The sequence below is a fragment of the Anabas testudineus genome, chromosome 5, assembly GCF_900324465.2.
Source record: "Anabas testudineus chromosome 5, fAnaTes1.2, whole genome shotgun sequence".
Taxonomy (NCBI): domain Eukaryota; kingdom Metazoa; phylum Chordata; class Actinopteri; order Anabantiformes; family Anabantidae; genus Anabas; species Anabas testudineus.
Window position 1 is genome coordinate 20,369,481 of NC_046614.1, and position 22,493 is coordinate 20,391,973.

The following is a 22,493-nucleotide window of genomic DNA, read 5'->3' on the forward strand; positions in this document are numbered from 1 at the left end:
CCGGCCGCTGGTTGGTCGGACGGCTGGAGAGTGTTTCCTCATCTCCAGAATCACATGTGGCTGACGCATGTTTACAAACATCGCTGAAATCACATGGTAATGGACGCCGTTTACCGTATTCCACCTCCCTTTGACGCAGCTCCCAGATGTCGTGCCGAGAACAGTCATCATCATTTTTCAACTGAATTGAGAGAAGAAGAAAAAATAGTCATGTAAAACAAGGATCCACACAGGGCACGACACAAATGGGAAACAAATGGGATCCACAGGGGGTGTCCCATTATAACATGTTACAGAATATAGAGGGTGGGGAGCGCAGACAGTTCCTACAGTCCATATAGGATCCAATCTGCGACATTAATAAGAATGAATAAGAAATAAAAAGTATAGTACAAATAATTGTTTAGTGTTTATTTGTTAAATACATGGGCCATGAGCTGAAAGGCTAGAGAAGCCCAGTCCTTGATTAGATTAAAAAGGTAAAATAAATAAATAATTCACTGATTGCTACACATAGAAGCCTTCTGGTTGCTACATCATTTCATTGATTTATTTACATATAACCTACATTTCAACATATTGTGTAATCCACAGCTCCAGCACCCATTTATGATCTGACCGATATTTCAGAAAGTGTAATCCCGTTGACCTCACAGCAGGTGGCGCTGTAACACCCACTATGACAGAGTGGCTGTGTCACGGTTACGTTGCCTTTTGACAAGATGGACATGAAGTGCTCTTTTTCTGGCTCAAAACCACTCAAAGACACAGCCTACCTGAAAAAAATGTTTTTGTGTTACGCTTTTTTTTATTCAGTTTTAGTCGTTTCAGTAAATAAAAACCAACAGACGCCAGAAGTAAGTAGTTAATTACTCTGTAAATGGTGACTCGCTGATTGGAGCTGATTGGAAATTACGGTAACAGTGACTCACTGCGCCACTTAAATGCGACTTACGGTAATTAAAGCGTTGCCTGACGCCGGTGACGTCACCTGGCCGCCGAGACGCCAATTAAAGTTTGACTAATGAGCTCTTCTTCTCCTGACACACACACACACACACACACACACTCAAGTAAGTACACAAACGTCAAGCGTGCTGTCACTACACCTAACGTTTAATGTCGCAAACAACCTCACAGACGTTTTATTTTAAGACACTGTGACCTGTAGCTTCTGTGGGAATAAACAGGAAGATGTTAGTTGGTGTGTGTGTGGTTGACGGAGGACGTCCAGTAGGTGGAGGTACAGGATCAGCTGCTGCTGCTGCTGCTGAGCTGGAAACACAATTAGCACATGGAGGAAGACTGTTCTTCTTTATACATCTCTGTACCATACTACTTAAATGGCAAGGTACAAGTTCTAGCTGCCTATTTGTGTTTTACTACTTTGAATAAGGACAACACAGAAAGTGTTTATAATAATAATCCAATAATATTGTGTAATGTCTCCTCAAGAATGTTTATTTCACTTTGTCTTAGAGTTACTGGCTAAAGTTGGAAAGTTTGGATTTGTGTGGGAGCTGCAGCTGTGGTTCAGATTGTAGAGTGAGGCATTATTTATAGGGTGGTGGTACTGGTATGAATGTTATCTCTGTATCATTAAAAATGAACAAGTGGGGATTTATGCACAAGATGTGTAATAAAACATAAAGACTGATTTTTGTGACAAATTAGAGATTTAATATTGTTATATTTGTGTGTACTGAGTTATACACTCTTGTTCAGGATCAAACATCACACTGACCTGTGCACCCACCCAGCTTTACAGCAGCTGCACAGACAGTGGTGTCCTCCAGCCCCGAGGAACTGGTAAGTGAACAGCGACAGTACACATCTATAGGCAGCGGGAGTGTAACGGCAAAGGTTGAAAAAGGTCACATCAGCTTGCAAGACAGCAGTGGTTAAATTGCAGTGGCTACACCAGCTGCACTCACATACAGAGACAGGCAGAAACAAAACACTTTATTTTTGCATTGTTGTTAAGATATACTGCTCAGTTGAGCAATGTTGTGTTTTGATCAAAATTAGACCCACATAAGACACTGAAAAGGATTCAGAACCATACATTATATTATATTATAGGCTATAATATAGCCTATACTTGATGTTAGGTGGAGATTGGCTTTCAAGATTAGTAAATTGTTACAGGTGAATATGTCTATATTTACCCCAGGGCCTCGTCGCCCTTAAAAAGACCAAGCAGCTGCCTGTCTAAGAATTTATTCAATTGCCACATTTATTTTATTTAATGTCAGTATCAGTAAAATGCACAACATAGGGTTACAGTGGAATCAAAGTCATGTTACAGTCAATGCTCAAGCAGAGATTCTAGCGCAATCTGTTTATCTAACCACTCAAGGAAATAGGTACGTTAAAGATGTTAACTCCTCTCACGTTTACTAATATAATCTCATAGCACAGAAACATTTTCCATCCACTTGGGAAGAAATGAGCCTTTGTTTTAAGTATGATCTGCTATAAATGCACTGACCTGGCAGTGTGTACAGTATTTTTCAGGGCATGTTTGAGTATTTTAATAGCATACAAAGTTGAGTTTGTCTGCACAATCCCAGCTGTACCAGGTTTTTCCTTTGATGGACAGAGCTCCACAGCTGTGACTCCAAGCAGGGCACTGTGGCATCTTGTGGTATGTGTTCCCATGAACCCACAGCCAACTGCCAGCCAGGTAGCGCAGGCCCATCCACACGTGATCTGTCTGGGCGACCCTGATAGTCTGCAGACTTCGAACGAGAGCAGTTTCAGAAGACACGTTGACCAGGTTCCTATTCTGATTACGACAGTGTTCCATCGCCTCCTCCCATGTATTGTTTTTCTTCACCAAAACAAGGCTGCTCTGAAAACAGTAGAACTCAAGTTTGTTCTGGTCACAGTTCATGGTAAGCCACCCGTCTGTACTGTGGGCCACACATCTGTTGTCCTCACTTGCATTATTTGTTGCTGACCACTTGAAAAATGATGCAGACTTTGCTCCTGACCACATCCAGGTTTCATTGGCATCTTTGTAGAGACCAATCCAGGCGCGACCAAGATGTTCGTACCCTGCTTTAGAGAGCTCTTCATCCTCCACTGAGCTGGTGATTGAAGACAGATCAGTGTAATGGTCTCTGCAGTATTTTTTGGCATCTGACCAAGTCAGGTTTATGGGGACATAAATATTCTTCCCAAATAGGGCACAGAGGACCATCTTGAGGAGAGCCGTGAGAAGGAGCAACCTGAAAGCACCTTTCTTCATATTGAGTTGGTGTTGAGATTCCCTCTGTGGAATTATCTCATGTTATCAGAGGTCTTTATGAAACTTAAAGGGAAAAGCAAGCAACCAATCACAATGCACCCTAGGCTGTTATGAAAATACACAGGAAGGCGTTCACAAATTGGGCTAAATGGAAACGATCAACATCATTCTTAAATGGCTGTTCAGCCACTCTGCAGGTAAAAATGTGGCAAGGATGCTCATTTGCATATAGTGTAAATATTGTTATCGGTACTGACCTTATTAAATTGATTGTTTCAGTCCAACTCCATTCTCAGGCAACATCAATAAGATTTGCTTTAAAATATGTTTTAAAAAGAACTTTTGAGGTAAAAGAAAATTTCAAATGTGTTGTTGGGTTGTTTTGTTTGTCTGCTCCCTTAATATGGAATTCAGGAGTCACCATTACTGAAGCATGCTTCTAATGGTATCTTTAAATACCACATTTGTTTTTCTTTTAATATAAAAATTCTAACTAATACTGTGGGCTATTTTCTGGTCTGCCTTAGTCACAATATTGATTTGCATATCAATAGAAACCATTAATGGAAAGCTGGCATAATCAAACCATGTAATCACAGAAGAAAGGTCTGTCTTGTAACACTATTTACCATTATTTCTTTTCTTCATATAACTTGAGCCATTTATATTCCATTTTTATAGTGAAATCAATCCAAATCAAAGCAGGCTTATTTAATTTGTCATTGGCCTGGGAGGAGATGAAATCAACAGTAGTTTGGTCGCAAAAAATCATTGTAGTCAATTATATTTTCAAGGCTCAGGAGACTGCGGCTCTTCTTCGTAGGACGTGTCCATTGGGTTAGATGGAGTGTTGCCAAGTTTAAAATATCAATAGACATAAGATAGTATATTTTACTGATTGTTTAGGAAATACACTACTTTACAGCAATGTTTTTAGATGCTGGATAACAAATATATAAAATATATAAGTATCTCAGTTACCTTTAGGAGACCTTGGCTGTATAGCATAACTATATATGTTTACAATCCTACACCTGTAACTGTACAATGAAGAGTTGCATCCTCTTCTCATGTCAGAATATGTTACAACTATGCTTTCTATGCAAGTTATTTTAGGGAAACTGGTGTGGAAAAGTTTGTTGCAAGTACATATATTTCAAACATTTCAAAACTAAGGAAGCACAACATAAGTAAGCAGAAGAAAACCCACGAGGATATTGTCAACAATCACAGTTTATGAGTCAGACAAAGGTACTACTAACAGAGGAAGCAGGCTTATTTACACATGCGGTAGGTTATGAAAACAGCAAGAGAAGCTCAAAATGTGTACTACTCATGTAGAAAATGTTTTCAACACAAAGATAAAGGCAGTCCTGGGAATGCTGAACTAGCTGTATGTGTACTAGGAATTGTATGGCAGGGGTTTGTTTACTGGAATGGGAACTTAAAAACAACTTAAAAGTCTGTTTGGCATCATCCCTCCGTCCATTTCTCCCATTTCTCTGAATTAAAAAAATACTGCTACAGTTCAACATTCCCAAAGATGGTCATAAGAAGGGAAAAACTGTTTTAAAATAAGAAATTACCAGCTACCACAAACATACAGATATCCTGCTGCAACCGATAACTCAAGGTCAGTAGTTATCGGTCAGTTTTCGGCTGTCAGACATTTCTGTGTTTTCCATATTATGAATTGCCTGGTAGCATTTTTTTAATTCCTCAGTAAGCCCAAAGATCATACTTGATTCTAAGCATCTAACTACTCTGATTTTACTAATGCTATCTTAGCTGATCTTTGGCTTCTGTGAGGAATGTTAACATTAAGAACAAAAAACATTGGAGAAATTTAATTTTAAAAAAATGCAGTCTTGGAGAAAATATAGCTGTCAGTGAATCTAAATTTGATGGATCTTTCATTCACTTCTTTTGTCCTTATCTTACACTTTTATTGTAGGTCTTAATAAGGCTAAAGGCAAATAGAAAAACTATGAAAACAAACATTTCCTGAATCACATTAATCAAAAAATTCAGGCAGTGAGCGTCTGTGTTTTATAACAAAAAAAAAAACAGGTCTCCTTTCCACTGCCTGGCTTTAATTAATTCATTGCACCACAGTTGTGGGTTGAAATAACAGAGCATTCTCTGCATATTTGTCTGGGATCAGCAGCACTTATATGTCATTATTTTGGTGATGCTACTATGATTGTTACTTCTAGACTGAAGTCAGGGCAGCTAACAAATCCCAGTCAGTGCCCTGCTGATCAGTCTCTGTTCGAAACACAATGTATGTGCAGGAAAGGCCAATGATCCCAAACTTTTCACATTAAAGGCATTGTCATTGTCATCGTAGTCATGAGCTTCACCACTGTTGTCGTCATTATCCCAGGAGGGAAGGTGAAAGTATCTACTGGATGCATGTTGATGTTTTTTTCTCAGTGTGTGGACAGTCTCTGAGGCAGCAGTGGGTATGTTTTGTGTCCCAGTGGGTGATGGCTACAGGAGCAGGTGGTGTTGTGTCATGATTCACATCTCAGTGTCGGCCACTGGGGTCTGGGTCTGGGATTGTCCATTAGTGGTGGGGGCTGGGTTGGTCCCGTTCTCTGGTGGAGACTCTCCATTGACTGTCGGCTTGTCAATGGGCTCCTGGGGCAGTGGGGCCACAGACACCAGCGTGTTAGCTTGGTTTTCCTCATCCACCTGGAAGGACTCGGCCTGGGGGAGAGCACAGAGTCAAATATAACATGCAAACAATGAAGAAAATGGTCATTGAAAACGGATTTGTTTTTGTGGGTGTTGTTCAAAAATAAACAAATGTGTTCTTCGTTAACAAGGTTTATGGGTTTCAGCAGTGTGCACACCAGGGTGTCGGTAATTGTTATTTTGTTAGGACGTTTACAATATGCAAACAAGGTTGTTGTTTTACTTTATAGCTGAAAATATCATCAGTTTCATCTGTCAACAAGAACTTTGTAGATAATACTTGATGCTTATGACACAACCTTATTTAATTGCTGTTTCATCAAAGTGATCCAATGGGTGTTCCCTCATATGTAAATCTTTAAAAAATGGTGTCATGAACTTGAAAGAAAAAGCATCTGTAGCCCCTTTAGCAAGTTAAGACTTAATGCTGCTTTAAGTTAAGGGATATGGGAGTCAAGCATGTCCTCCCTGGAGTAAAGAATTGACGGGAGGTTAACCGTTCATTTGACCTGAAGTCCATATGTACATTTTTCAAATAAACAGACACTGTGAACCATTTCCTGGAAACTGGATCTTGTTGGGTTTCATTATCTCAGGTTAGGTCACTAAAGGTGGTTTTGTTATTGCCAACCCATAATTTTCTCTTTTACTCACCCAAGAATCACTGAAGGGAGGAATACAGGCTAGAATGGATGTCTTTTAAAGTGGCCACCACTTATATACTCACCAGTCGGACTCCTTTGGAGTTCTTACGGTGGGTCTTGAAGTAATACCCAGCTACCAGCAATCCAGCGAGCAACAGGCCAGTCAGCAGCAGGGAAACCAGAACCAACTTAGAGTTCTTCCCCCAACGAGGAACAGCTTCCTCCACATCAGTCTGAACAAAAATAAGAACATAACATGACTAAAGTGTCCACATTTTGTATCTAAATCAGATAAAGTTTAAAGTGCTTCTAGCAAGACCAACAGTACACATGAACACAAGATTCGATGCAGGTATATTTTGAAGCTGTATGTTGGAGATGTACCAGGATTGGTAGTATTTTCTTTGGCTTTAAATTTAATGTATTTCGAATATGGTGAACCACTGAGGGAAATGTAGCGGATCGCAAATGCAAAAAGACAGACAGCCACACCCATGAACGGAGGTTGGTTCTTAGGTAGTAGGAAAAAATGTTTTGCAGCTGACAAGTGGGTGGTTTGTGGGCTTTTTGTTTGTCACACAAACTATCCTCCTGGGAGCTTAAAGTTTTTGGAATACTCAGTAGTATTTGTCTTCTCCCTAGTGTGTTTTCCTGTCTAGCTCAATTATGACTCAACCAACAAATTCATGGTGACTGAGTCTAGTGGATGCAACTTATTACTGGAGGATGTTTATTCCATAATAGTGTTTGCTGCTTTACCACATTGGCTGCACTCCTGATACGAAGTAGAAATAAACAAGCCTATTTTCATTTAGAGGGGCGAATTTAAAATAAAAAAAACAGAAGATAAATATACTGTACCTTGTCTATAGTATACATACCTTGTCTTTGATGTTGTCGTTGTTGAACTTGTTAGCCATATCTGTAACATCGTCTGCAAAAAACAAAACAATGTTTGTTTCATTCATTTAAGTGGATGTGCTGATGCTACGTCATTAAAATAGACTCTTATCTGTTTTCAGAGGTAAAATCATCGACTGTTATTTGAAGGCTTAATAATGTTCCTGGTAAATATGTTTTTATCATTAATGTTACTGACCTTCAACATATTTTCCAGACACAAGAGTTTGATCTGAGTTGTCCTCCTGGTAGATCTCTAGCTTACAGTCTTCACCACACAACTCCTGCAGAACACTTTGGATCTTTACCTTGGTGTCTTTCTGCAAATAGACCAAAATAAAATATAATTAGTTTTGACACATTTTTTCATTTAAATTAAATTAAAAATTACATTTTCCACACTATTCTAAAATCATTAGCTCCTTAAATCTCTAATCTTCCACTTCACCTCTGATTCCTTCTCTGTTATTCATCTTTGTTTTGTCAATAATCCAATAAGGACCATGACAACCTTGTGTGTGTTACCTTTTTCCTGATGTAATCTGATCTAAACAAGAGTCTGTCACAGCACAGACCCCCTTGCTCCAAGTTCAGGATTTTTTACCCCTCTCAAGAAAGCTATGGCCAGGGCATGGTGACCTGGAAATCTCTTCCCGAAAAAGCCCTTTATGTGATCTCTTTGCTTTTTAAATGGGCCTACTTCCTCTCTGCTGGCACCAAAGCTACTTGATGTAAGATATCACAAAGACTTTTTTTATTCACTACTCCATCATTTTTTCATATGTGTAGTGTCTCAGGAGGATATCAAAGCCTTCAGACCTTGTTCAGTGCTTCAGTTCTCCTCTTATTGAGTTTAAAAAAGGGGTTAAGTAACAAGTAAATACTTTACAAGAATATTCAGTAAGATGTCAGAACTACATTTACACAACAGTAGAGTTTAAGATGGGCACTGACAGTACGGGGAAACATGCTATTGTAATTCTGGGTTTGCTGAGTATAGTTATTGTCTTTGAATACACAAGGACTTTTGTTGTATATGTTGGTGCTTACAGCTGTTTATCCATTGTGTTGATGTTAAATAATGCATTTACTGCTCAGGATATATCCACCGTAGCTGAAATCACATCCAGTGGGTTCAGACCTCTAGACATCAAAGCTGTTATCCGGAGACAATGAAAAATCTGTGCTTCTAACCACAAACCCACCCACATTGCTGCTTCAGGACCCTTTATATTATAGATTCCACTCTAACTGTGAGCCCACCCATTGTGCCCCTGTCTCTCTGCCCCCACAGTTCAATCATGCCCAGGCTGAGACACACCAAAAATCTCCTTCGTCACTTAGTAGAAAAAAAAAAAAAATTCAGCTTCACTGGAAGTATGGAGGAATTTCCTGCTAAACTCAAGTTTCGCAAGCTAAAGCCAACTGGGAATACTTCACTATTTTTCTTCCTGTGGCTGTGTGTGTGTGTGTGTGTCTGCACTTTGAACTCCTGTTGGATCATATAGCCTCTGTAAGTCTCTGCTGCCCTCTCTGTTGTGGTGTCAGTGCCACTGATACACCGCTGTCTTACAAATAGTTTTATTATATATGTATATAAAATCTAAGCAAATGCATAAGAAACAGAAGTAAGAAGATGTATTTTTAAACTTACACAGTTGGAGGAGGCCTTGAGTTTCAGAATTACTGCATTTTTGTCCTGGACTGCCTCTTTGCTGACACAGATAACGTCATCCTGTGGCACCGGCTGCAGAGAGAAACCGAAATTACCTTGTTATCTAATGACTTCTTGTTCTGTAACACTTAACAGAGGAAATCGAATATTTAATTGTGTTCCCGCTACACTTCTCTTAATTTGTTTTGTTTTTTAATGATCTGGGAGGAAATCCAAATGTGTACCCACAGCACAACATAGTTAAACAAGCTTGTTCAACCGTCTCGGAAAAACTAAGGAGAATCAAAGAGGCCCACTGATATGAGACTAAGATAAATGATTCATAAGCTACAAAGTTGTATTTGGTTTTGCCTGAAAGCACAGCATTGTAAACAACAACAAACAAATGTGACTTCTGGAGCTGCAACTATGGAAATACATCCTTATTTTCTTGTGTGAAAAATCCTGCTGTTCTCCCTTTTTCCACTTGGAGAAGAATCATTTGTGAAACAGTGTCATGTTTTGGTTTTATTTGAACACAACAAAAAAACATCTCTCTACATACAAAATGCACCACTACAAAAACAGTAATATTCTTTAATACAACCTTACTGGTTCTTTATTGTTATTCCTTTATAGAAGATAAAAACTGACAGACTGAGTGATCTGAGGGCCTGTGTTCTTTACCTTTGGTACGTTTTGTGGGCCATCGCCTCTGGAGGGCATAGGTGCTGGGGTGTCTGGTTCGACGATTTGGGGTTTGTCAGTAGATGGGCGAACCTCATCAGTTGTCTCTTCTGCTGCCTCGACTGTAGCTGCTGCTGCTGTAGTTTGTTCAGTCAGATCCGGAGTAGGGAAAATCAGAATTTGGCTTTGTGAATCCTTTGACACTGAAAAAGCAAAATACATTGAAGAAGTTTGTTTTATATTACGATGGCACCTTTTCATTTCAGGTGTTTGCAGCAGAAGATGGACGTCACATTCTTTACTTTTCTAGTGTTCTTCCAGCATAAATGTCTGGGATTATTTGCATACAGGAAATGGGTTGAATGGGTTGCATTTATTCTGTTATTATGTTAATTCCTGGGATCTGAGTGAAGAAGGGAGCTGTTTTTTTTTTTAGTGCAACCCTTTGTCTTTAATGATAAATCAAGATAGATTAATGATACAGCTAGTCTGTGTTTCTTACCTGGGGCTTTTGTGGTATGTTGAATCATGTCTCCTCGTGCCTCAGCATTCAAATCTGATACCGTTTGTGCGTGAATTTCTGCTTCCTCTGCCATGACGCCCGCTGTAAGATCAAAATATGGTTTTGTTTTAAAAACTAAATAAAGTTGTAATTGATATTGCCTGCTATCATTAAATCAGTGACAAACTTGACATTCAACACCAAGGAGTTGTCCATAATTAAAAAGTCACCGGTGGAGTAATTCCTCTGCACAGCCTGAGCAAATAAACCAAACCCTCTGTACAAGACCTGACCAACCAAAGCTCTGACCTCCTTTCACTCCCACTGGGACCAGTACTCTGAGATTCTGGAGGAAATCAGTGAACTCATGGAAAACATACACAATGGACTCATGCGGAATAGTTTAAAGATATTTCCTCATTATAAAACTCTTCTTTGTACCAGACTGTGGCAGTTCACACTAGAGAGATTAGGGCACTGTCAGTCACAGTCTGTTTGCACCTCGGATTTATTTTTTCTTTGTAAAACCTAATGGTATGAAATACATGGAGTGCTCACTTGTTGATGTGTTAGAGGACGGATGACACAGATGACCTTTTGTATGATTTAAGAAATGTGTGTGCCAGAAAAATATTGTGCCTGATGCTTCTCTTCAGAACAACCTCAGAAGAATCTTGAGGTATTATCCCACATTAACTGACTATTGCTGTGCAAATAAATTGTAGTGTGAACAACACGTCAGTTATCCTAAAGCATGAACTAGAGGAGCTCTTTGATGTGCTCACACTATGATTTATTTGTGTCTCTAGTGGCCTCTGAAGTGATGAAAGATTAGGTCATAGATCTCATTGCAGTTGATAACTGATGCTTTCACATCCATTGAGCACGTCATGAAGTAATTTAAGTTGAAATGTTATCTGTCCCATGCAGAGCTTTTTCAACAACATTCCTGTGGTTACAGTGACTCATTCTGGGTGAGAAACGAAAGGAATACGCAAAATAATTTTCTGAATTGAATGTGAACGTGAGGGGGGAATGATTTTCCGTCAACACAGTTGAACACCCTGATTAAAGTAGTGATGTCAATGAAAACATCACTTTTTTCCAAATGTTTGAATTATGTAATAGGTCATTATATAATCTTCCTTTTTCAGGAGCTAAATTACTTACAGCGTCCTAAATGGAAACAACAAGTCAAAATTCTTGATAGGATGTTTCTATGCAGAATATTTCAGCTGTAACTAATTTCACCTGCGATGTTGTAGTAAGTGGAGGGACCTTTCATGGCACGCGTGATTCTCTGTGCTAATGCATAAAATATGCCACTACACCCAGCAGTCGCTGAGCTAAATGGCTTAATAAATTTGCTGAGGTCAAGGAGTCAAACCAGAATACCCAGCATGAAATTCGTTTCACCCAGATCTCCCTTTCTCTGTTTAACAACAACAGATTTACTTCACTCTCAAAACATTCCCATAATTCCATACCTCTGCCGTACCGCTCGTTGTTTCTCACTCTCTGACTTTTCCTCATCGTTTGCCAGATTGAATTTCTCAGTGATTTCTGGTTTTAAATTGCAGTGTGCTGCTTCCTGTTTTTCAAATTTTATTGCGATTCAGTCTTTTGTTCCCATAAATATTTGATTTAATCGTGAACTTTATTTTAGGTTTGGACATGTGACTTTTAAACAGGACTTTAAAATATTCACAGCTCTAGATAAGAAGGTAGCCAGCTGCAGTGTTTTTGTGTCTGATAAGCTTTAAACACATAAATGTGGTCTTCCAGCTGGACTTGCTGGATTGTTTTTCACTGTCTCAGTGGTAGATTAAATAACACACCCACACAGACACAGTCCTTTGCAATGTTTCAGTGAAGGGGACATGTATATGTGCCATTTACCATAAGATTATTGTGAGATTAGCTGCTCCTATTGATACAGACTGAGCTTGATCAATCTCTGTGTCATGCTGCCACGGAGATTGCCAAGGTTTCCACACGAGGCATATATAGTGACACAATGGTGACACTGTGACACACATCCATCGACTTCTTTAGATACTATTGATCAATTGTAACAGACAAGTGCCACAAGTGCTGAGTAAACACTGTGTGCTCTAACAGGTGTAATCTCAAAGGAGGTCCCCACACATGCTTTGCAACTGTCCTTTGCAGCTGTCTGTTATACAGTATGGGTGGAAATACAGTTTCAACGCATAGACTACAATAAACGTCTTGTAGACATGCTCAAGTTTCACCATAGAGCCAGCTGTTGCCAAATTTAGTATCTCATCTCACTGTGCTTGGTGTCACTAATTTACTATCAGGAGCATATGGCTGTAGACCGGCAACAGGACAAGGACTCTCTAACCTTGTTAAGTCTGTCTTGGAGACTCATTCCCAAGCCTGTAGTCTACAGCTGCCATCCGTCCTCCGTGTCTGGGTGGCCTGTGTGTTTATTTTACCAGAAAGGATGAGGTTCAAAATGGATGAGATGGTTTGGCATAAATAAGGCTTCCTCCTAAAAATGTGACTTGTTGCTCGACGTACTGCAATGTGTATCAGCTCTGTGTTCACTTTCTGTCAGCGGGTGAGTTGTAGCAGACTGGACGGTAAAACTCAGTGGGGTTGTAAATTGTTCTTTCAGTCTCTCTCATTTCATACTGGAGAGAGGTTGAGGTATTAAGGAGGACTTTTAATACATACCATAAAAAGCAACTGCGCTCTACTACTCTTGTGCTAATGATTTCATGGCACCATAGCACATTTCTAAAATTTGGCTGCCATATTTGCGACATGCCTGTTTAGGTCCAGACTCAAGAAAACAAGGCTGTTTTTGCATCACCGCCAAAGAAGCCAATAGACTTTGTCCACCATCACTCATTACACACAACTACACTTTCCCTGAATGACCAGACCTTAGACGGAATGAACATCTGCATATAATTGCCTCTCATGACGAACATTTACAGAAACCGTGATCTGCATGACCGCCGTTTATTGTTTTGTTTTCATTGTAGACCAAAATGCTTTAGGTCCGTGTGTTGTTCATTTGAGGGGAAAAAGCTTGATTTGTGGCAGACAAGTCCACATTTCTGTTCCTTTGAGACTGAGTTGTACTCTTGACCTGTATCTTTTGTGCTGTAATTAATACAGTGGTGTCTGCAGCCCTGCTCCCTGTGTGAGGTCAGCACACTTCCTGACAACATGACCTCTCAGTCTGTCGTCACCTCGCTGCCCTCTTCCCCCTGCTCGCTCACTGATGAGGAGCCACAGCCAAAGGTGATCCTTCACTGGTTTTATTAAACCCTTCTACTAATACATGCTGTACACCACCACAACCACACAGATTTGTCTTTTTTATTCCTCCTTTGTGTGTAACGAGAAAAAGAAACCAACAATAAACCTTACATCATCGTTCTAATCAGCTCTGGCTCCATATGTTATACAGCATGTGACCTGACTTCATTGCTTTCTTGAAGATTTTCTCAACAGATTGCAGAGTGACAACTGTGGTCTGGAAATACTCCTCCCTACACCCCCCATCTCTTGGGATTCCGGTTGGAGGAATGTAGCAGACTTTGGAAGAGGACAGGGCTCCAGCTCCACGCCCTCCTCCCTCCCAACCCTTCTTGCTGTGTTAGCCCTCTCCTAGTCACGCACAGCTAATCCCAGGCATCTGCTGAGGTGAGTTGTACAGTGCAGACTTCAGCGAGCACACCTCTTATGTCTTTGCCTTACTTCTGTTTTTCTAATTTCACATCGTCTTTACAAATCATGGAAGTTCCTCAAGTGGGTAGAAAGCTTTTTATATAAAACATTTCAAATCCACATGTTTCTCAGTGCAGGTAATGCACCGATTCATCTGTAACTCCTGTACATCCTTCACTGTGCAGCCTCTGTAGTGTTTCTCTATACATGAAACCTGAACCAGCTGTTGGATGTTTTCAATGGGAGGACCCTCCCATGGCTTTGGCATCCAGTCCTAGCCTGGTGCCCAGAGAACTCTGTGCTACACATTGAAGAGGGACAGACCCCAAAAATATGGCTTTATACGCCTGGGGCCTCTGACCCTTTTCTACATGTGTTAAGGAAACCCCTGTGCTATATACTGGGGCATGGCAAGGGGATAACAGTCTGCACTAGTAGTAGGACCACCATGTACCATTGATTGATGTTCTACAAGCACTCTTCCCGCCAAATGGATCATGCAATGGTTACCATATGTCAAGATTCATTTTTCTACAGGTTGTAATGCTGAATATACTGGTGGATTTCTTTACTATCTGATGGAGTTTGTAAGAGTGCATGGAATTCAAGACTTTTTCTATAAACTTTCTTAACTCATAACAGGGTTATATATACATATATATATATATATATATATATTATATATATACATAATTGTTTATATACATATATATATATAAACAATTATTCCAGTGTTTCTGAACAATGTGATACTGGACGAATGCCTGAGACGAGTAAAATGTTCCTTCTTTGTGCTTGCTGTGGTCTCAAATTCTTAATGCCAGAGTACCTCTTCAGACACTCTCTGACATCATACTGGTTTCAATTAGATAGAAATTTGATCCAAAAGCACACCTCCCATACCACACCCCGCTCTTGCTCACTCACACTGCAGGATTTTCAAAAAGGAATAGGTGGAGAGAAAAACAAAACCTATGTACCTTCTCATTTCATGTCTGTCAATATGACCTCCTATAATTATGCTATTATTTTAATGATGTAGATTTTCACATCAAGATGAAGATTTCAACATGCACTGGAAGAAAGTGCTGAAGAATCACTATTCAAAATCTAACTTTACGTTGTGAAACATCTTTAAGGATACTGTAAAAATATATTTATTGTGTTATGTTATTCCGTCCTCATCATCAGTCTTTTCTATACACTATTCTGCATTAATGAGCATGTTCTTTCAGATTGTTTTCATGGTTCAACATCCTGCTGCTCCTAAAGAATCTGAATTTGTGAGTTAAGAGTGTGCTGGGGTATGTGACATTAGAGCCCAGACCCTTGGGGTTAAACATGCTTTGCAACTCTACCCTCTTTGAAACAACAGCCTGCTGACCTCACTAACTTGACCCCCCCCCCCCTCCACTGTGTCCCCTCTCTTGTTCTTCCACAGCGATTCATAGCACAACTCAGTCCATTCTCCTCTCTTGGCAGAGAAGCAACTGGATCTTATGGTTTCAATCAGGCTCTTGAAGCAGCACTTACTTCAGCCAGAGCTGCCCAGCTGCAGCATTCACCCAACCCAACCCTGAGGCCATTGCAGTTCCTTATCGAAAGCATGGACCATAATCAGGAAAACATGACATCTGCTTTCAATTGGAAGCATTTTATCACCCCCACTCCCAGCACACACACTCACTCACAATTGCCCACTATATTTTCACTGCCTTGTGCATTACTGTGAATGAGTATGTCTGGTTTGAGCTTGTGCAGGTTCACTGTAAGGATCCTGTTGCAGAGCAGAGACAGAGTTGGGCGTCAATAGGCAGCAACGTTGGGCAAGGTTTGTTGCTTAACTAGAGAGCCTCTTAAAACCACTTCACAGCGTAGGCAGGGCTTAGACCATATTATAAAAAATGTTTATGAATACAGTTTTCAGATATTTAAACTGAGATCTTCTGAGCACAGTGTTTCTGGTCATCGTTTTTCTTGTCCCTCCTTCAGGTTGTTGAATTATAGTTCACTGTTATGCTAGCTAGCATCAACGAATCTGCTGATTACAGTGAAGCTGTACAGTTAGAACATCTTCCATCTATTAGTCTATAACTCTACCCATGTTCTGAGTTGAGCATTAATCAAGATGTTGGTCTCAGGAGACAGTTGGGTTGTTTTTTCAGAGCTGGATTTCATGGACTTGCTTTGTGTTTATTTTTAACAGAACTTGACTTGTCCACTATCGAAGGAAGAAACTACTCCTTTAAGAGGTTTCACAAACATACATGGATCATTTTAAGAAAGTCTCTTAATGTTTATCTTGTCAATTTAAACTATTTATGAGCTAAACCTGGAGTTGTTTGGAGTCACACAGATCTTGCATCTTAGTGCTTATGCACATGCTCAAGTAGTATTTTTATATGTAAAATAATATTTATTGTTTGCTTGGTGCAGTTTTTCTTGGCCTAACGTAATGTGGATAAATCTAAATACAGACAAGGTACCTTAAACCACTCATGATAGCGATACTGCCAGTGAATAAGTACTTCCCACTTATTCACTTATTCACAAACAACTGGATACTTGCTTGAGTTGAGCTGTTTTGATTTGTTAAATACATTTGAAGAAAGTATGAAGAACTGTTAATTACAATTACTACATTTTTTATATTCAATGATATGTGTTTCAGTCAAGTAGGATAAATGTTGGCTTTAGTGTAGTTTAACATTATCATCCATCACTGAGGCTCCCTGAACCTTCAAATGTATCAGTACAACTGTACTGTATATGAAAAGCACAAGTCCACACCCTCTTTTTACGCATGCTTCAACGGCCTCACATTGCAAACAGCTAAAAATAAATGCACACATTTTTTAAAGTCCTTGAACCTTGTGGGAATTGGGTCAAGGAAATAGCAGACATAGTGCCAGGGAAAATGAAACAGCAGAAAAAAAGCTTGTGGAAAAATATCAACTGTTTAATTTTGGAAGTATACTGTAAATTCACAAATCCACATTAGGGATCTTAAATTAAAATCATCATCTAAAGTGTCCCTGTGGCTCTTTATAATACAAAACTCTTCTCCCTAAAAAGATCCCTTTGTTTGCCAAGGTATTCTCCAAACTACATTTTCTCTGTCTGGATCTTGGTGAAATACATCTTCACTTTTTGTGGAAAAGGTTTGATAAAGACTCTGATGTTGTTCGTATTCTCTGTGGAGATCCTAAATGTTACTGTTCCAGTAAATAAAAGGGTTGTAGGGTTAAAACATAAATTCAATCGGCACACTCCTACAACCCCACCCCTCCTGGCTACCCTCTCTCCCTGTGCATGGTCACACAGTCTTTGAGAAGTTGAACCTCTTTGCATTGAGTCTTTTACTACTTACCAATTAAGTGCGAGGCGATGAGAAGCAGAGTGAAAGTCAGCATTTTGCAGGGTCCTTCTGTTCTCTGTGCAGATGATGCTGCCATTTTCATCCTGAGCTCGCACACGTCCGACAGGTGTGAGTCAAAAGGGAGGGAAAGAAAAAGGGTAAAGCTGGTTGAGTCTGAGCAGTTTTGGGTTTCCTTGGGACAGGGTGGATAAAGCACCACTTGTGTTCTGTGCGTTTTTATATAGGCCCCCCCTCCTCCCTAACTGAGGCCCAGCCCTACACCCCGTCTTCCACTGGTTACTTTAACCCTTCCTCTGTGCCCCCACCCTTCTAAAAGAAGAGGCAAGGCAGACGGAGGGAAGGAGGAGAATTGGCTGTTGTTGGGATGTTGTGTATTTAGGAGAAAAACTATGTGCTGCATTCTTCAAATACCTCTGAGTGTTTATACTACACATAGAGATTAAATATGCTGTTCCAGTGTTTAAACCATCCAGTGTTGTGATGTGTGTCATAGCACTGCTGAAAATGCTTTAGTGATCAGTGCTTATTAGTTCATCCTGCTCACACCGGGTTACAGTCTACTTGAAGTGTGAATCTCGTCTGGGAGGGAGCACTAATCCCCCCCACAATAAAAGGTGATAGCTGACAATAGGCTGTGACACTGGTTCTTAATAGGCTTATAGAGATAGACCATGGAGCAGAATATTATACTCAAAACAAAGGTGCCATTCACTGTTATGCTAATGGAATTAATCCATTTGAGTGACCTGAAGCCCCCACCACTCTGCAAGGCCATCAATCAGCAACTGCTGCCCAACTAGTGAAGACACCACAGATCCACTTAAACCTTTCACACTAACCTCCTGTGAGTCCTGAAAGCACCCAGCCCCCCCTCTCTCTGCAACTTGGGGATCTTTTGCTTTAACTTTTTGACTTGCCTTGCTAGTAGTTCTCATGCTCTCTGTAAATCACACATCTGGAAACACTGGTGAAGGTATGCTAAATGACTTATTAAAAAAAAAAAAAAAAAAGCCCCGCCCTCTCAGACAATGAAAAAATTAACAACAGCAGCGAGTCAAGAGAAGTAAAATGAGCCACAGCTAAATCTTACACGCCTGAGAAACTGTGTAATCTGATACCAGTCTCAGTGCCCACAGTCCCCATGTCCCTGTTTTGGCCCCGTCCATCCCCCCCATCACTCCATTTCCTCTCTGTTCTCCCCTTTCCTTCTCGCCAGACCCCTATCTAATATTAAACTCAAACAGCAGGGTGTTGAGGTGGGATATTGGCCCCTCACCGTGACTCAAGATGAGCTTTGCTGAAAACCCCAAGAGAAGCAGCAGCAGTGTGCCCGTTACAGCAGCAGTCATGTCACCGCAGTAAAACATTCATTAGGCTGTTAGCTAGTTAAGTATTTCTGCTACTTGAGTCCTCATGAATCACAGCTTCCTGTCTGATGACATGCCGTCACAGAAGGGCAGTGGGACAAAATCAATTCAGTTTGTCTTGATCTGTTTTTCATGCATTATTATTCTTTGTTTACGATACATTACAATCCCCACATATCCGCTTTTATTGCAGCAGTATGTATTTTGTTTGAGCTCGCAAGTGTGTTTAGACCAGATTTGATGGTTTCTGTTTTTAGAATAGAGTTAAATGGGTTTAATGTCAAAAGAGAAGCTCCAGAGAGTTCAAGCGAGCTCTAAATCTTTTTTACTAAAAGTGAAACATGCTTTTGTGCTTGTGCATTTTTATGAGGAGTTCCCCGTAGATTTACCCTGTACTTTAAAGACCACAGTTTACTCTGTACTTTAAAGACCACAGAATTCCTATACTGTTGCCAGACATTTCGTGAACATCCGGACATCTGCTTGCATGCAACAATCCTATTTTTATTTTTTATTTTTTTGTGTTTTTCTTTTCTCTGTGCATCTACACACACAAATTCACGCTTGCACATCTGTTGCTGGTCTCAGACAAAAGACAACAAAACAAAGGTTATTAGCTTAGTTCTGAGGAGAAACTGCTGGGGAAAACATCCTACACCTACTCAGCCTCTATTCTCAGTGCAGGAACCATCAGAGCAGATTTCTAATTGGTACACATACACAAACGCATAGATGATAATGTAGCCTACAGCCTGTTTTTTGTTGTAGTGGAAGTTTAAGATGCTAATTTGAAACTGAGCTCTGCTAGAAGACAGATCCTCCTCACTAACTAGAGATCCTATTAGTTAAATATTTCATGGGTTATATTCTTTCAACGCATCTTAATTCTTTTATAGTGTCCAGATTAAGAACTTCAAGCTTGACTGATAAAGTGACACGTCCAACATCTTATGAAAGACGGTTTGTTTATAACTTTTATTTATGTACATCTTCAGCTATTTTGCATAATTTATTCTGTCTGAGCCATTTATTCTCTTTTTTTGAACAGTTCACAGGCAATATTCACTGTGCGACAGAGCTCTGAACAGGAAGTGGTAAAACAGTGACTCTTCTAATGTGACGATTCTTTGTGGCAAGAGAATCTTTTTGCCCCCCGCTCATCGTAAACAGTAGAGCTTTGGAGAGGATTTTCTCTGCATTAGAAGAACAGAGAAATAGCAATCAATGTTCTTTATTAAGTTAATTGTAAAGACGGTTTAAGTTTACTTACTTTAGGTTTAGTTCATTTATTTGAACAAACATGCAGACACACAGTCAAAGTTACACGTACATGTTTGTAAGGTACATTTTGTGAAACTTTGAAAATAGGAGCCACTAGTCTCTCCGATTGGCTGTGTAGGAGGGAGCTGTCTTCACGAGTGATTTCATGAGTTGAGGAGGCGGGAAAGTGTGGGAAGGTTTGGGAGGAGGAGCAGTAATGGGAGGGGATTTCATTTCAAACTGCAGCATATGTTGACCGTTACCTCTGTGGGCAGTACAGCGAGGACACTGTCTGAGTGAGAGGGGAGAAGGAAAAAAGAAAATAAGAAGGTGCAGAACAGATGAAGCCGCTTCATCCTAAAACAAAATCACGTCAGGGAAGTCCTTCAGTTGGTAGCGTTCACAGTTTCAGAGTACAGGGTTGTATGTCTGTGTCATGGCCTCCAGAACCACCACATGGCCCTGCATATGTTCCACCCCTAGATCCACTTCTTTCTATAACTGTGAGGAAACTCATTGACAAAATGTCTCTAGCCCCTTCTCTTAAGCCTAAGTTAACGATCACAGTATGATATCTAACCTAATCTAAACTTATTCTAACCTCAAACAGCTCTTTGAGATTAAATTATACAACTATCATTTGTCCACATAACCACAGAAAGGCCAATGTTGAATGGATGTTTTTCTTTTTTGTTGGCAGTACCACATGTTTACCCTTTGCCCTCTTCCTGCATCGCATTTTCACAGCTGTTCACATGATTTCTCTCTCTTCAGTTTGTGGTGTAATCAGTGAATGAATGAATTCCCTTTCAGCCAGATTCAGTCAGCGTTTGAGAATATCTTTGACCAGAAGAGGGCACTATGACACTGGTGTGGGGTCCATAAAAACCTACTGGACATCAGTGCACCCTACTTTTATTGCTTTGTATGCTAAATGGTAAACTGAAAGCATTTTTCACCTGTATGTAAGAATTCACATGTTGGATAGAGTTTGCAGCAGACAGAGTGTAGTGTCTGAAAGTATGTAGGGGACTAAATAGGAATCATTACAGCATATTAGATTTAAGTTAAACGTCATCATGGATTTGAACACTCAGTAAATCCTGCACCACATTCTTCATAAAGGTTGAGATATGGCTATTTAGGATCTATTTTATGCAGCCAATAGGGACTTTCCACCTATCTTCGGTGTAATGACATATGCCTTATCTGATGTGTGTACTGTGATAGTGAAGTATGGGTTTACCTAAAACAGCAGGAAACTGATTCTCAGGATCAGAACTGCTTTCTAACTGTGCTTAACAGAATTAGATACTTGATTGTACAGCAATGGCAATGGTTTACCTTATGGGAGAGGAAAACAAAGGTGGCATATGAATGCATCTGTCTTCCCAGCTGAAAGGACTCACAACCTTCACACACTACTTTCTCAAAAAAACATACAAACAAACAAGAAAAATCTCCCCTACTCAGCATAAACAGATGGTCTGTTAGCTTTAGTCTAACAGGATTAAATTTAGGGTTACTATACTTAAGGTCTGAAACTAAGAATTGTTTTCACAATTAATGAATATTTGGCATTTTTGCAACACAGTGAATCAGTGATATTTTGTTTTCTAATCATATTCTTAAAAGTTGTTTATTTTTTGTTGCGTAGTAAATTAGGTGAATTATGTTCATTCTTAAATATCTACCAACTACTTGATTAATAAACAAATAGTTTCAGCATATTGTACAAGTGTACCTGTTATTGTGTATTTAAAAAAAAAACAACTCTTTAATTTGTTCTTTTAACAAGATGATAAACAGCCTGCACACCGCACTCTTTCTGTGGTGAAGGACAGTGGAGCATAGCCTCCATCCATTGACTGTTAAACTCTGCAGGATTGTTGAAGATGCATTAAAAAGTCCAAGGCTTTTTCATTTCAGCATTAATTTCACAGTTAGAGCCGCAGTTTGAATTATTCTTCAACATCTACAGCCTGTGCAGAACATCTATTTTCCACTGAATAAAGTATTCTGGGCAGCAGGAGAAGATGAGGATTTGTTATACCTGTCAGTGCACAACTGGTGATTTCACACAAATTAAGAATTGCTCTGTTATTTTACTATATGTATTTTATATATATATAAAATAGTTACATCAATCATGGATCAGAGCAGAATGAGATTTTATGACAACAACTGTCAGTGATTGATAGAGGAAGAATGGATTTCTAATGGCTGTAGTAGCTCCATAAACCTGTCTGGTACCATTCAACCACATAGTCTGTCAGGAAGATATCGTGCAGCTGGCTCAGCTGTCAGTAGAAGAAGCTTGAGTCCTAATGATCCTTCCGTGCATGCGTGCGTGCACGCTCAGGCAGTAGGTGTGTGGAATTGCTGGCTGCTGAATGCACAAAGAGAGAAGAAAGGAAAGATGAGGGGTTGGAGTTAGGC

The 22,493-nt window shown here is 39.8% G+C and overlaps 2 protein-coding genes across 2 annotated transcripts; both read right to left on the reverse strand.

Annotated features, from left to right (window-relative positions):
• Window positions 1-2,260: 2,260 nt before the first annotated feature.
• LOC113154947 (macrophage mannose receptor 1-like) lies at window positions 2,261-3,319 on the reverse strand. Its single transcript, XM_026349395.1, has one exon. The coding sequence runs from the start codon at window positions 3,251-3,253 to the stop codon at window positions 2,534-2,536; it is 720 nt and encodes a 239-aa protein (XP_026205180.1). The 5' UTR covers window positions 3,254-3,319; the 3' UTR covers window positions 2,261-2,533.
• Window positions 3,320-4,468: 1,149 nt separating this feature from the next.
• si:ch211-286o17.1 (hematopoietic progenitor cell antigen CD34) lies at window positions 4,469-17,626 on the reverse strand. The gene is made up of 8 exons (XM_026348854.1): window positions 17,419-17,626; window positions 10,341-10,442; window positions 9,839-10,041; window positions 9,152-9,244; window positions 7,697-7,817; window positions 7,479-7,531; window positions 6,681-6,830; window positions 4,469-5,965 (listed from the first exon to the last, which is right to left on the reverse strand). The coding sequence occupies exons 1-8, from the start codon at window positions 17,507-17,509 to the stop codon at window positions 5,777-5,779; spliced, it is 1,002 nt and encodes a 333-aa protein (XP_026204639.1). The 5' UTR covers window positions 17,510-17,626; the 3' UTR covers window positions 4,469-5,776.
• Between the last annotated feature and the right edge of the window lie 4,867 nt (window positions 17,627-22,493).